The following is a 15,449-nucleotide window of genomic DNA, read 5'->3' as shown; positions in this document are numbered from 1 at the left end:
TGATCTGAATGCCCACACTGAATATAGCCTGCTTATTGTACTTGCACCTGAGATCTTGTTGCCATCACACACACACACACACACACACACACACACATGCACGTACACAACGATTGCATGTAATGCAAACAGTAATCACACACACACGGAAGCACCAACTAGTTATTTCTTTATATGCTTTGATATCGCAAGGAAAAGAAAAATCACCCAAACAAATCATTCATGAAAAAGATAAGAGGATAGCTGTTGAAGGTCGAGAATGGCCGTCTGAGTACGAGAGAGAGAGAGAGAGAGAGAGAGAGAGAGAGAGAGAGAGAGAGAGAGAGAGAGAGAGAGAGAGAGAGAGAGAGCAGGAGGTGGGAGCCTCTCACGTACACCAGCATTAAGTGGAGGCCACTGAGGCACTCACCTTCTCCCCGTTACCACACACACACACACACACACACACACAGGGAGTGGTAGGGGAAAGGTGCAGCGAGCGGCTGGGAGCAGCTGAAAAAAAAAAGAAGAATATTAATGAATGTAGGGAGAGCAGGGTACGTGGGGCAAGATACGAACACATTACCTCATGACTTCTTACATTTTAATCCGCAGAACAGAGGTTGTGCAAGGCAGGTCAAGGTCAGCCGTCCCTTTGAAGCTAGAATGCGCTTGCGTCGACCATCACCAACCTGATATAAGACATACGTACAGTCTGAGTTCACATCCCATAGTAAAGCAAAGGAGAGTTCAGACAGATATGTGTGTTACAGTATATACAAACTATAAATGCGCACGCGACTTTTCTTAATCATTGATGTAAGTTCTACTACTCTTTCAGTATCAATCATTCACAAAAAAGGTTTATGAATACTTCATTCCTCTTCAAACGTTTTATCCAAATCTTATCAGATTCCTCAAATTATTATCATATCTACAGCTTGCTTCAGATTTGTTCTATCAGTTCCAATATATTCATTCAAAAATATTCTAGTACGTTTCTTCCCAAAGATTTTGCACTGATGTTTATCATCAGATTTGAACAAAATTGATATTAAACAATTACCAACCTTTCTTTTTATCTATGTTGTGGAGGTGAACTCTCAAATATCAGATGGTAAAACTGATAGCCTTTATCGCTTCCCTTCCTGCTCTCCCGAAATCATAAGACTCACAGGGTCAAACTTATCTTTGAGCATACACACAAATACGCTTTGTACTTCAACCCTCACGTGGGCTTTCGCCTGTGGGCAGGAGCATAACCCTCGCAACTCGTTCCGGGCATACAACATTCCTTCTTCCTCCAAAATGATCGTACGTTTCCATTGCTTCACTGGGTCTCCTGTGATAGAGGTTTCCGTTCGTGGTTTGCGAGGTCGACCTGTCCAGCCTTTGGTCTGCTGCTGTTGTTAGTTCGAAGCTTTCCACAGTAGGCTCCCTCGTCCGCCACCTGAAGCGCATACTGTCATGGTTAGTCTCCTACACACATACACGCACTCAAATACTATATATATATATATATATATATATATATATATATATATATATATATATATATATATATATATATATATGTATATATATATAATTCTCTTGTTCATAAGATTTTACTCCATTGAAATGGGTCATGAAGGCGTCGCCGTGATATTGTTGGCGGCTCATTCATTCAAGTGATTCTTCACAAAGTTTCTAGGAAAAGTATGTAAACATATCTATTCATTACAAATCATTATCATCTCCGAAGATAACAACAATATTCTGGTGAGGAGCATTCTGCGATAAGTGACTCCTTAAGATTACACAGATTGAAGAAGGCTTGAAGAGGCGGGTTGTAGGTTATCACACGCTCGTATTATGCCGGAGGCCACTGAAGAAACCTAATCTATTACATGTGATTCTCTTTTGCAGAGCCGCACCGGTATCAATAGAGTGATTACGTAAAGCCACAATTTCTTGATCACATCACACAGATACATCACACACTGCCGCTTCATTCACTTAATCATATACTTACACATATACAGAAACATGTACATTAGACTATATAAACACACACACACTATAGATACACATAAACATTACCCATTACAAGAGGAACGAATGTTTCATTCATAAATGTTTGCATTGCCTGTTACTTTCGCTGGGTGGCATCTAAGTGCGCTAAAAGTGGAGCGAAACTACGCTTCCTCCTGTGACTAGTTATGTGTTGAGTACCATGCGTAGTGGAACGACGAGCAAACGTGGCAATGACTCCACTGTCATATGTCATCCGTTACTGGAACCTCAAAGCTTGGATGTGCTTTTTCGGTTTCGACTGATGTTGCGATATCCAAAGAAAATGTCACAGAAGTAATTCAGGACAACGCCTTTCGGATATTTTCTATTTATCCAACCAGAAGGGCAAATTGTGATAATTTAAGGAAAGAAGCTGGAGTAGATATACTAGGGAATGTGATCAGGCAAAGGTATGTAATATCAGGATGTAGAATACGTAGAGATAAGAGGTTTCATGATGATGTATGTGTAGGATTAGATAGTAAGCTGGAAACGGCAGATTCGTGTGGAAATGGACTAAGGCTAATGTAACCCTTATACGGGATTGTAGCAGTGAGGGTATTATAAGAAATATCTATTGCGATGAAGACAGTACCACCAGAGATCAGAATATTGAATAGATATTATCATTGGAAGGAAAAATGGCTGTTGCCATAGTGCAGCAGGTAAAGATTCAAACTGAAAAAGATTCGAGCACTTCAAAAAGATAATGTTTGCTTTTCTAATGGTTGCGTTCAAAATAATAAGAGGATTGGTATTTGTGACACGGAGAAACGGGTCCTTAAAGAAGAATCGTGGTAGTCAGAATGTTGGAATCTCTTCGACAAAGGCCGATTTATTGGCCATTAATCAGGTTCTCATGGAAGAGTTGAATTCAGAAAATGATATCTTGGTGGTAAATTACTTTGATTGAGTGAGCTTTTGTTAAACTTAAGAGAGAGGATATCATAAGTGATGAGTGCTTGCTAAGGAGACTAAATGTAGTACTATGGCTTTAGAAAACGGGTAGACAAGTTTCATTTCTGTGTACCTACACGTGTTGGACTCGTTGGAAATTAAATGGTTGATACCATGGTTAAAGAAGGATCCGTGAAAAAAGGAAAATTTTCATGTACCTGTATATATATATATATATATATATATATATATATATATATATATATATATATATATATATATATATATATATATATATATATATATATATTTTATTTATTTATATATATATATTTATTTTTTTTTATTTATTTATTTATTTTGCTTTGTCGCTGTCTCCCGCGTTAGCGAGGTAGCGCAAGGAAACAGATGAAAGAATGGCCCAACCCACCCACATACACATGTGTATACATACACGGCCACACACGCAAATAAACATACCTATACATCTCAACATATACATTTATATACACACAGACACATACATATATACACATGTACACAATTCACACTGTCTGCCCCTACTGATTCCCATCGCCACCCCGCCACATATGAAACAACACCTCCCCCCCTCATGTGTGCGAGGCAGCGCTAGGAAAAGACAACAAAGGCTACAACAAAGGCTGTTTCCCACGTTAGCGAGGTAGCACCAAAAACACACGAAGAGAGGCCTCATCAGCTCACATTAATTTTCCAGCTGCTATGTTATGCACAGAAAACACAGCCCCCGATCCACAATCAAGCCCCACAGACCTTTCCATGGTCTCCTCAGCTTGCTTATCACATATGCTCTGGTTCAATCAACTGACAACACCTGTATACCAAACCACATCGCTCCAGTTCACTCTGTTTCCTGCATTCCTTTCACCCACTTGCATTTTTTATTTTGCATATCTTATCTTATAATTTGTCGCTGTCTCCCGCGTTAGCGAGGTAGCGCAAGGAAACAGACGAAAGAATGGCCCAACCCCAGCCTTCTATCTCCATAATACCCTGAGGTTAACTAGGGTACTTGGTTGGAACTGTAGCATCGTCAATGGTTGACTGGGAGTATTGTCTGGTAGAGAATCTCGTTTCAAAGGCGACCATCATATCCCTGCTCCTCCGTAAGGCGCGCAAGTCCCATTCTTGATCTCCCGTCCTATCTATGCCGTAAGAGGTCGTCCTTCTCCCTCGCCCATCAGGTCACACTCACAATGCAGTGCTGTAGTCAGACTTACCCATCATGTCACAGACTGCAGCGCTGAAGTTAGAACCACTCCGTCAATCAGGTCACGCTAAAACTGCCTTTCAGGTCATTCTTACAATGAGGTTTGACTCCATCATGTCACCAAGTCATCATTTACGATGAAGAAAGGAGGCACTCTGGAGACATAAACCGCTAGCTAAGTGGTAAAATACTTTGTACATGAATATACTAACTGTGTATTGAAAGTTACTTTTATATATTCAATGATCTAAATATTTTGTTTTTCACATAAAGTAAAACAAATCGTTTAACTCGCTGTGTATTGAATCAGTCGGCACCTGAGCGGGATGCCGGGAGCCGGCTGTCGCCACAGCAGGCCGGGTTCAGTAGTGCGAAGCCAGCAGTGAGGGAGTGAGGAACGCAACCCCGCGCCATGTGGACCATGAGGCAGATGATGCTGCTGCTGCTGTTACTTACTATGCTATTATCTTCACTATCTCCCGCCATATCCACAGGTAAGCAAAAGAGTGGTAATCAATCAATCCCTCAATAGAGTCACATTGTTTTTGTTGTATGTCACACGTGCAGCGGTATATTCAAAAATTTGATATTTTTTTTTCAAATTTGGACCGCCATTCTGCTCTCACTGTCTCTCACGTCCACATCAGTTGTGTCCGAAACTTCTACCGGCAACACGTTTTCGGAATGCTACAGACATTATAACTTGTTATGGCATATTTTGTGATAACAATGTTTTTGATTTTTTCGACCATGGGTACCTAATTATTGTCATATATGTATGCAGTTTACTGAACAGCTTTTGCTACATTATCAACTTTCGCGGAACTCGTGTGTTCGCACACAGTATTGCGTGTCTCGCGTGCATTAACATTGGTTTAAGAGAAAATACTGGAAATATGATGCATTGCAATATTATCGTGTAAAAAGAATGAACAGTATAACGAAACTGACTGGATACTTCGTGGAAAAGTCTTGAAGTCTGTGGTAATAATTGCTGCCAGTTATGTTAATTTGGTCGCTCCCACGCGATAGACAGCAAATCATACGCACAAATATCTTAAAACTTTCCCTCCCTAATTTCAGATGTCTGAAGAGTTGATTTGTATTGTTCTGATGTCAGTGTGTGGTCCGCATCAAAAAAGTTTATGTAGTATGTTTGAAGTATTATGTGGAGATTTTTTATTTGGGTTAGAGAAACTGAAGGATTTTGAATTTGTGGATAGGGGGTTGTAATGTAATTTAGAGTGATGTGCTGATGATGAATGTGGAGGGATCGGAGGGCAACAATCCATCCCGAATAAGAAAAAGCACCAGGCATCCTGGTGATTTTATTATCCTGTATTGTTAAAGTGACTACTGCTTTTAATACTCCTTCTGCTGCTGTCAGTACTATCAATATTACTGATGATGCTGCGACTATCAATGTTATTGCTATTACAACTGTGACTACTACTACAATTGTCATTAATGTTATCACCACCACCACTGTTACCACTGCTAACACTGCTACTGTTATCTCACGCTCGTAAACATGTCAATGAATGGGCAGAGAAAGTGATTTGAAAGTCAAGATCTTACATATATCAAGAAACAATAAATCAAAGTGCACAGTGGTCGTTAGAGAGTTGTAAACTTGCTACGTTACAGAGATTGATAAAATGTAGAAACGTTAGATTAATACAACCTCCACTGAAGGTTGGAGACAAACAGACGAGTGTGTACACATATAGATACACAGACATACATACAATAGTTCCTTTCTTCACTCATCAAAAACCCACTCTTAAGCATCCTGAGGATGCTTAAGTGATCTTTCAAGAAAGGTGACTAGGTGGGTGAGTGGGGAGAGGGGGTAATCAGACTGGTGTGAGTGACATCAGTCTGTAGAGAACGTTGGAAGATAGACGGTTGGGGTAAGGAGGGAATGGGGGAGATAGTAACCCGAGAGGAGAGCTCTGAGTAGCAGCTGAGTGAAGCAAGAGTCGTGGGGGTGGCCTTGTGACACACTACATGACGCGTGACAGAGCGCTAAATAACCACTACACCGCAACTACGATGTCGTCATATTCTCTCAAGGATATATATATATATATATATATATATATATATATATATATATATATATATATATATATATATATATTTGTATCTTCTCCACATTGTATAATTAACAGGTGTAGATAGGATTAAACCTATATTTGTATCTAAGAAATATGTATATGTATATGTAAAAACAGAATAGGTAAGCTGAGCTGAGTGAACAGGCCATGTGTCAAAGTGACTTCTTGTCTGTTTTGTTAGATTAATTATTTTTTTATCATAGCTAGATGAATCGTTAAGAACACGAATGCACTTTGGATTTGTATTTTATATTCAATAAACTAATATATTTTGAAATTGTGTATGAAATGGTAATGTCCGTTGTCGAAAAACGTCTGTACAACTTTCGCATCAGATTATTTGTACTTTAAGTGATAGATTTTAAGAATATTACGCAACTGTGTCCATCATTAAGGGGGTGGGAGGTGGGGGGTGGGGGTCACTTCCTAGAATTAAATGAACCTCCAACAAAAGCGGGCGACCATGTGGATTGTGCCCTCCACTCAACTGGTCTGCTGCAGTGGCGTGTTGGGGACGCTTCTCCTCTGGTTAAATTACTTTGTGAGGAGAACCGTTAGGGGTACGCCTCTCCTCTGAATAAACTTTAAGGTTACCATAGGCAGAGGTGGGATACCTCCCCACTAGATAGTTTCTTTGAGACTGCCTTTCCACCGGATGATATCAGAGGGTGTCATGATTCGACAGAAAATATCTTACGCACTCACTGGTTCTATTGTTGTACTTTGAATTTGTGCTAGTGTTGCAGGTTATGAAGAAGCCAGGCAGTATCACACAAGGCAAAAATACAAGAGGAAAACAAAAAGGATTAATTGAGATGGACAAATAAGATAAAGTAAACGAAAAAGTTGATACATGTTAATCAAAGAATAAAGAAAATGTAAATGTTATACATTAAATGTAAGACAGAAAACAGTCAGTGAGGAGTGTCTGGAGTTGAGAAAGGTTGCCGCTGCATAAGGTTTCAGCCCCTTTCCCTGAAAAGTGCAGCGGACTCAGCGGGGAGATGGGCATTCCACTTGACCTTGGGCGAAAAAGCAGGAGAGGTTGGGGCCACTGTGACCTTGGGTGAGGCAGCGCCTTAGATGAAAGCAGCTGCGTAAGGTCCCTTATTGTCTGGAGGTCAGAAGCGTCACGTACGTCGACCGACCTTAGCATCGCGTAAACCCGTTGTTATATGGTCCGTCTGGTCGCGCACACCGCATTTGTTAACTTTATTGTTTTCAGTTTAAGATATTTTTCTCCCTAGTGGCACACCCTTATATAGCGATCATCTGGTGAACAGGCTGAAAGAACAGGAAATGGGTGACAGGTTGCCTAGAGACAAGTATCCATGCCGGGCAAAATTTTGCCTGACAATCTTTATCAAGTGTGGTAGCGAAAGGTTTACATAAATGATCCCAGAAATACCGCCATTCGATAATGTTTATGAAGATTTCTTGTACCCAGCTGACGTGAAAGAAATCACTGATGATAAATCATTTTGTTCAGTGTTTGCAAAGCCTTACGAGTGTGGGAATCCGAACCGGCGGGAGAAAGTGAGTGCCAAATAAGCAATTCAGATATTTCAACGCTGTGCTGGAAGAGACCTCTGAGAGATGTAAATAAGCAATCCAGTTATTTGTACATTATATCATATCCTATTTATTGACCTTAAGGTATCGTTGTGCCATATCACGACACTTCTCATATCTTTTAACTGATTAATATTTTCAATTATGAGTTATAAATTTTGTGGTGATATGATGGGACCCTATGCGGCTTTTTCTTCTTTTTTTTTATGTTGTCGCCATTTCCTTTTTCCTTGCCTTATTTTACCTTCCTTGCCCTGAACCATCTGTGGAGCTCCCGCAGCGCCCAAGAAGCTGGCCACGTCCACCGGGTGGAACCACGTGTCAGAAAGTCTGGTGACGTATGTCATTGTGGGGTAAGTGCAGGATAACTGGGGAGAAGGTATTCACTGTCTTCAGTATAGGAGTCCTGTCCTGGGCATGAAGCATCTTTTGATAGGCTGCATCGGTGTTTTCGATTTTGAAGAGATGGGTCGTGTCGAATAGACAGTGTAATTTCAGATGAGTGTTTCTGACGGAGTATTGTACATGACTAGGAGAGCGACTGTTTAGTGATGGGTGAGTCATTACTGTTTGTATATTTCTGTTAACTTCGTGTTTCTGTTAGGAGGAGGAGGGAGTGGTTCAGGAAGCATAGGCTCCTGGAGTGTGAAGCAACGAAGTTTTTTATTTCAACTCGGGAGTTGATGGTTGGTTTTGAGGTGGTTATTTTGGGAAGGATATCATGCTGTTGCAAAGATGTACTTGCTGATCATGTTGAGATGAATTTTTGTTTCTTTGTTCAAACGTTTGTGGTTGTTTGAAGATAGGGCATTGTTCTTAGTGATGTGTTCGGTAAAGATTGTGGTTTCGTTACATTTGCCTCTGACAGGATGACAACCGGGTAGGTGAGGCGTAGTTTAGGATGGAGTGAGTAAATGGATCATACAGGATACTAAGGGATTCATTTCTTCTCAAATTTAGTACCGGTAAGTGTTGTGAGGGCGTTTAGTTTGTTCAAGGCTTATGTGTTGATGGTTGTGGTGTTGGGAGTGAATTTCATGTACGTTGTAAGTAATATCAGTATAGCTGGAGTTTTATCAAATGGACGTGATTGCCAGTTTAGGATGATGGGAAGGTTTTGATTGGATCAGTGCCGGTCAGGAGTCAAGAGGGTGAAGGATTTCTGTGGGGAAGCGGAAATTCCGTTTTGAGAGAGCCAGTGTTACCATCCCGAACTAGCTTATATACAAGATTCTTGTTCTCCTAATAGAGTTTTAGAATAAGTAATATGGTAGAATATATATATATATATATATATATATATATATATATATATATATATATATATATATATATATATATATATATATATATATAAGTTTCATAAAACAGGAACTTTCGGCCACGTGTTTCCTTTCGAGCTTTTAGAGTTGCACGATAACTTCAGTAATCGACACCAGTTTTCCCTCGTGTGCCATAATGTTTTGCGGTTTATCCTTTTTTCTTGAATGGTTGATAGTATCACGAGATTATTCTCAATCCGTCAAACCTCCTTATTGAATGTGCTAAGGTCACTAGCATGTCAAAAGCTGTGGATGGTGAGGTAGCTATCACTTGCAAGATGATAGGGTCTCTCACACGTGCAGCATAGGTGTGTGTTAGGGTCCTTACGTGCATTAGGGGCGTACCAAGGGCCCACACGTGCAGTTTAGGGGTAGGCAGCGTCCACACGTGGAGTTTAGGATAGGGTGAGGTGACATTTCCTCTGGTCCAGAGCCCATGACCACACTTAAGTGGTGTTTCCGTAACATAAGGCGCGTCACCATACCATATATATATATATATATATATATATATATATATATATATATATATATATATATATATATATATATATATATATATATATATATATATATATATATATATATATATATATATATATATATATATATATATATATATATATATATATATATATATATATATTCAAACTATTTGCCATTTCCCGCATTAGCGAGGTAGCGTTAAGAACAGAGGACTGGGCCTTTGGGGGAATATCCTCACCTGGCCCCCTTCTCTGTTCCTTCTTTTGGGGGAAAAAAAAAAAGTGTAATAATCACTTCATCAGAAGAGACACAAGAGAGAAATATGTCAGGTGATATACAACGAAGAGACGTAGCTAGGACGCCATGTGTGTGTGTGTGTGTGTGTGTGTGTGTGTGTGTGTGTGTGTGTGTGTGTGTGTGCGCGCGCGCGCGCCCTAGCATAAGCCAGGCACCCAATTTATCGACCAACCCCCCAGGGGAGGATAAGCAACTGGGTTGACTGTGGACCGACTGCCTTAACCAGGATTTGAACCTAAGCGCTCGTACCCAGGCGGCCGGTGAATGCATTACATCACGGTCAGCAACGTTGACAAGGATTAAAAACTGTCATGTGGATGGGTAATAAGGGTTTAGTTCACCCGTATGTATTGCAAGTGGCCAACTTAGGATGATGAGGGAAATTATTGTATCTGAAGTTTGCCGCCTTTGAGGTCATCGGGTGAGGCTTTCAGGATGGTCCCTTGAAGCCATTCCTGTTTTGAAGTTTCACACTCAAGTTTCCTCCAAGGTTAGCAAGTTTGCATGGCTTCAGGGGATGGCAACTGCGTCATGGGCGTTTTAGCTGAAGCAACATTCAGAATCATCCTATCAACCGCTTGTGGATCAAAATATGGCGAGCAGATATGGACAAAAACTAGTTTGCTTATGAAAATTAATGCAGACTTACAGATTTGTCCCTTGGGCGTAATATATATATATATATATATATATATATATATATATATATATATATATATATATATATATGTATATATATATATATATATATATATATATATATATATATATATATATATATATATATATATATATGTATATATATATATTATCCCTGGGGATAGGGGAGCAAGAATACTTCCCACGTATTCCCTGAGTGTCGTAGAAGGCGACTAAAAGGGGAGGGAGCGGGGGGCTGGAAATCCTCCCCTCACGTTTTTTTTTTAATTTTCCAAAAGAAGGAACAGAGAATTGGGCCAGGTGAGGGTAGTCCCTCAAAGGCCCAGTCCTCTGTTCTTAACGCTACCTCGCTAATGCGGGAAATGGCGAATAGTTTGAAAAAAAAAAAAAAAAATATATATATATATATATATATATATATATATATATATATATATATATATATATATATAATAATAATAATAATAATAATAATAATAATAATAATAATGAAAGCTCTGATGAGCGCCCATTATTGCTCAAATGGTGGCTAATAGAAGTCTGCGTCGTTTGGTTGAACGTTGTGTCGGTTGTAGGTCAAACGATGCAGTGGATAGCACAGTGCGTCTGGCACTCGACCAAGAGTAGGTTTACGAAGGTGGGACGCATAGTGTGCTAGTTGGGCTTGATTGGGGTTACGCAAGAGTGCTTCATTTTTCGGAGGTAAGTCTTGGTTTCAGTTATTACCTTGATTTCGAAAGAGTATCCCGCTCTTGTGTTTTCAGGTTCTAGTCTACCGCTTGCGACTTGTTTTTACGTAAAACGAAAAATGAATCTTTCTGCTCATGCCAAGGAGTATCACTGTCTCATCATTCAGGTTTGTTTACTGTACAGAACGTCATTTTTGCCACCAGATGGTGTTCTTATTGCTTCGATATATAGGAATCGGTGTGGGAATTTCCTGCACTTTATGGCTTTCAGTTAGGCCAGGTTTCATATACATAAGGCATAAGTCTCAAGCACTCACACCAGAGGTCGCGGGGAAATCTTATGCATTTTGTAATAGTATGATGTGTCAGTTCCATTGAGGGTACGTGTTATTTTCAGTGGTTCACTCCACTGGTTTCAGTGGTGTGAAGATTCGAACATTATTTCCGACAGCGATCTGAATTGTTGTGACAGCCTCTATAACGTCGCGGTAAGTGACCATGTCACTGATATCGCTATTTGCAAGTCGCGAAAAGTAACGAATGTTGCTTTGTCTGGAGTCGGGAAAGATTATCCCATGTTACTTTGGTACGGTATCTCGGTGTATGTTGTTATGAGTTTGAATGGAGAACGATCAAGCGTTTAGAGGTAGTTTTTACACACACACACACACACACACACACCAAAGTAAGATAGCTGTGTTGCAGTAACAGGTCTAAGGTCTTGGATTTATCCACCATAGAAATTGAAGGGTAAGTGTGACAACCACAACCTTACAGTGTTTAGACCAGCTTGGTGACGTCATCCGTGAACAGTTCATTGGGAGATACAAAGACAACAACGAGAGTCCATTACATGAAACTGAGTACGAAACTGTTAAGAAAAAGATTTAGAGAAGTACTTTTATGGCTTAGGATTAGTGGATGAATAAACTGACTTAAGGGATATTGAATATTATACAGATTAAAACGTTGTATGATAAAGTTCATGAGATGGGGTTCCACGAGTATAGGACTAACTCTACGTAGGTGATTACACAAATATTATCTGTGGATATTATTATTATTATTATTATTATTATTATTATTATTATTATTATTATTATTATTACAAATATTATCTGTGGATATTATTATTATTATTATTATTATTATTATTATTACTATAATTTAAGGACTCCTTTCTCTGAAGAGGGGTCTCGCAGCATCACGGTGCTACTTACTGTAGCAGGGAAAGGATGGATTCCTTTGGAGCGAGAAGTTCCGCGATAAGAATGTACTCCATTTCGTCAACAGACAGCACTCGGCATTAAGTATACGCAGGCGGAGAAATAGAGCTTGTTGCGTCTCGCCTGTGCTGATGCCCGTACTTTGAAATACCTCCGTTTAGGTCATGAATCTTTGTAAACAAATTTGGACTTGCTTTTAGATTCCAAATGTTTCCAGATTCCCTTCCTCCACATTCACCAACCCACTGCAGGGGTGGGTTCATGAGGTGGAGTAGACTTACCTACCCAGCACAGGGTTAACCAGTCTTGCTGTAGCCTCGAGGGGCGAGACAGGGTTGGGTTTTGCCTCTCAGACTGTTTCGGAGTGGCGCCTCTGTTATTAAAGGCTGGGCGAAGTTTGAGGGACGAGGTGGGTAATGGGTTGGGCTGGGTAAAGGATCAAGTAGGTAGCTAGAGTTGTACTAAGGGTGATGGGTTATTAGATGGAGCATGTGAAGGTTCGGAATGGATCGGATGATGTTTAGTGATGGGCTTCGTGAAGGTTCAGGGTGGCCGTATGATGTTTGGAGGTGGGCCTAGTAAAAGGTTCAGGCTGGATCGGATGATGACGTTTCAGGGTAGGTTAGGAAATAGAACGGACGATCGTTCACCGAGGGAGGAGGAGGTAGAGGGATGTAGCGTCGTTGGGTGAAGTGGTGGATTAAGCTGCAATTACTAAGGACTGTGCTTGGAATGGGTCAGGGGTTAGACCAGGTAGTGGACCACGTCACATGTCAAAGTTTACGCCAGAAGTACTGGAGAGGATGGATGGGGAAGGTCAGTAGAGGTATGGCCAAAGGCAGACCCACTTGCTTACATAAGACGCATCTCACCTGACTGACCTTGGGAACTTGTTTCTTACGATCACTATCTTTGACCAGACGTACCCAAGATCCGGGAAAGAAAATTTTTATATAACTCGGTTCGTTCCTTCGGTCCATATGTGCATGGACGTAATCACACATCACCCAAATGTGAATATGTGACCCTAACGTCCGTTGAAGATGTAATTGATTATCCTTGTCGCTGCGCTACCATCACTTGTTATCAATGGCCCCAGATGTTCTATTCAGATGTAAGTAATGATATCGAATTTCTGTCAGCGATACACATTTTCTGACCTTAAGTTTTCAGTGTGATCTTGATGTGTGAGCTGGTAGGTAGTTACAAGCGTTCATAAAAACAGTTTCCTCTTCATTGCTGTATGTACTACTCGAGCAGAAATAAGTTTTTATGGAAAGTCAAATTGACCCATCAGTACAGATTACTGAATGATAAACGAAGAACACTGATATTAAGAAATTACGTGTATGGGTAAGGTGTGGCAGTGGTGGTTGCAGGCTACATGTCTGAAGTCTACGTCGTTCAAGTTTACATTGGCTGGTTTGCAATCCGAACATTTAAGCGAAAATGAAGCCCTCGCAGAATTCCAAGCGCCAGTTACACATGTAAAGTGTGTGTACTCCTAGTATTATTCTAATGCATAATGAAACTATTTATAAACTTTGGATCGGTTGTGATAACTTGACGTTCACGGTCTTCAACAACCTTGGCAGTAGATGGTCCTAAAGCACAAATACCCAACATTAGTTTTATTGCATAGGTTGAGGTATTCCGTCTAATTATAGTTTTTATTTCATTACGATCCTACGCATACTCGAGCATTTAAACACTAGTACGTTTGTCAGAGAGAGAGAGAGAGAGAGAGAGAGAGAGAGAGAGAGAGAGAGAGAGAGAGAGAGACATATCTTTTAGGATATTGATCCTATAACTGTAAGGTTTTAGGTCAAGCTGTGGTAATAAATGAATTCCTGTACTAGCATACGATACCCTTCATTTTAGTCGTTATCCCTTGTAAAAACAGAGTTCTCAGGGGTAGTGGATGTAACGAATAGTGAATCTTTAACAGTGCAAGTGATAAACTACTTTGGTATTCATGTTTCTTGTGTGGTTGCCAGTGAAATTTTGTAATCCGTAAAAAAATGAAAAAGTGTTAATGAATCATTTCAAAGACATAATTCACTGTGTAAATTTCCAAAGAAGTAGCCATCACGAGGTGTTTAAAAAGATCTTGGTACAGGTGACTGACTCTTGAGGCTTATCTCTCCTGTGCGAGTTTGTAGGTGTTCTGTGACAAGGCCAAGTCCAGATAGAACAGTAATCAGGAAGTTTCCTCAACTGAGGACCGATGTGAGGAAGCATCTCTTCCTCCACCATGGTTTGAATCACTCACAGCAAGGTTATGCATCATTTATATGGGCGCTGCACTTTCAGCTCTAGAATTACGAGCTGAGAATGGCGTCTTCTTTATTCAGCCTATTGACATATTTGCAGATGACAGGGCGTTTTATCCGCCACATTACATACTGTAGTTTTAAGGTGGACTTAGCCAAGAGTCTAAACATGGACAGTGTGGTGGCACAGTTGGTCGGTCTCCAGGAAAAGTGACAGGGTCGATCTGTCTCATAGAGGGTACGGGGGAAGAGGATAGGAGCCCCATTTATATGAAGGTCAAAACCCCAATATTAATGCACTATATATTTTCTGGAGGGAAATCCTTACCTTTGGTGCTGACTTAAAAAATTTCAAAACGCTTATAGCCCATCTGCTTGAGACGCTCAAAAACTTGGCAAACAGTTACCTACAAAATACCTAATCAACAACGGTGTGGTAAGGTATGTGTGAATGCCGGACACATTCTGGCGTAGTACGTTATCAGAACCAGCTTCCCTGAAAATGAGTTGTGTATGGAGCATATTCCTCATGATACTTCATTTATCACTTACGGCAAAGGAATTTCTACAAAATCTGCCTGACTGATTATTGAAATCCATTGTCTTTACCATGTTTGATGCTTC

At 40.2% G+C, this 15,449-nt stretch overlaps 1 protein-coding gene across 2 annotated transcripts in view; it reads left to right on the top strand.

Annotated features, from left to right (window-relative positions):
• Nucleotides 1-4,528: 4,528 nt before the first annotated feature.
• The window catches only part of LOC139752670 (low-density lipoprotein receptor-related protein 1B-like), a 36,096-nt gene continuing 25,175 nt past the window's right edge, over nucleotides 4,529-15,449 (top strand). For both annotated transcript variants that reach the window (XM_071668435.1, XM_071668432.1), the window contains exon 1: nucleotides 4,529-4,674. In XM_071668435.1, coding sequence (XP_071524536.1) covers nucleotides 4,593-4,674 — 82 coding nt within the window. In that variant the 5' untranslated portion in view covers nucleotides 4,529-4,592. The remainder of the gene's footprint in view (nucleotides 4,675-15,449) is intronic.

This window comes from Panulirus ornatus, chromosome 13 (genome assembly GCF_036320965.1).
Source record: "Panulirus ornatus isolate Po-2019 chromosome 13, ASM3632096v1, whole genome shotgun sequence".
In the NCBI taxonomy this organism is placed as follows: Eukaryota; Metazoa; Arthropoda; class Malacostraca; order Decapoda; family Palinuridae; genus Panulirus; species Panulirus ornatus.
Note: the sequence above shows the minus strand (reverse complement) of the source record. Positions and strands in the feature narration are given on the sequence as shown.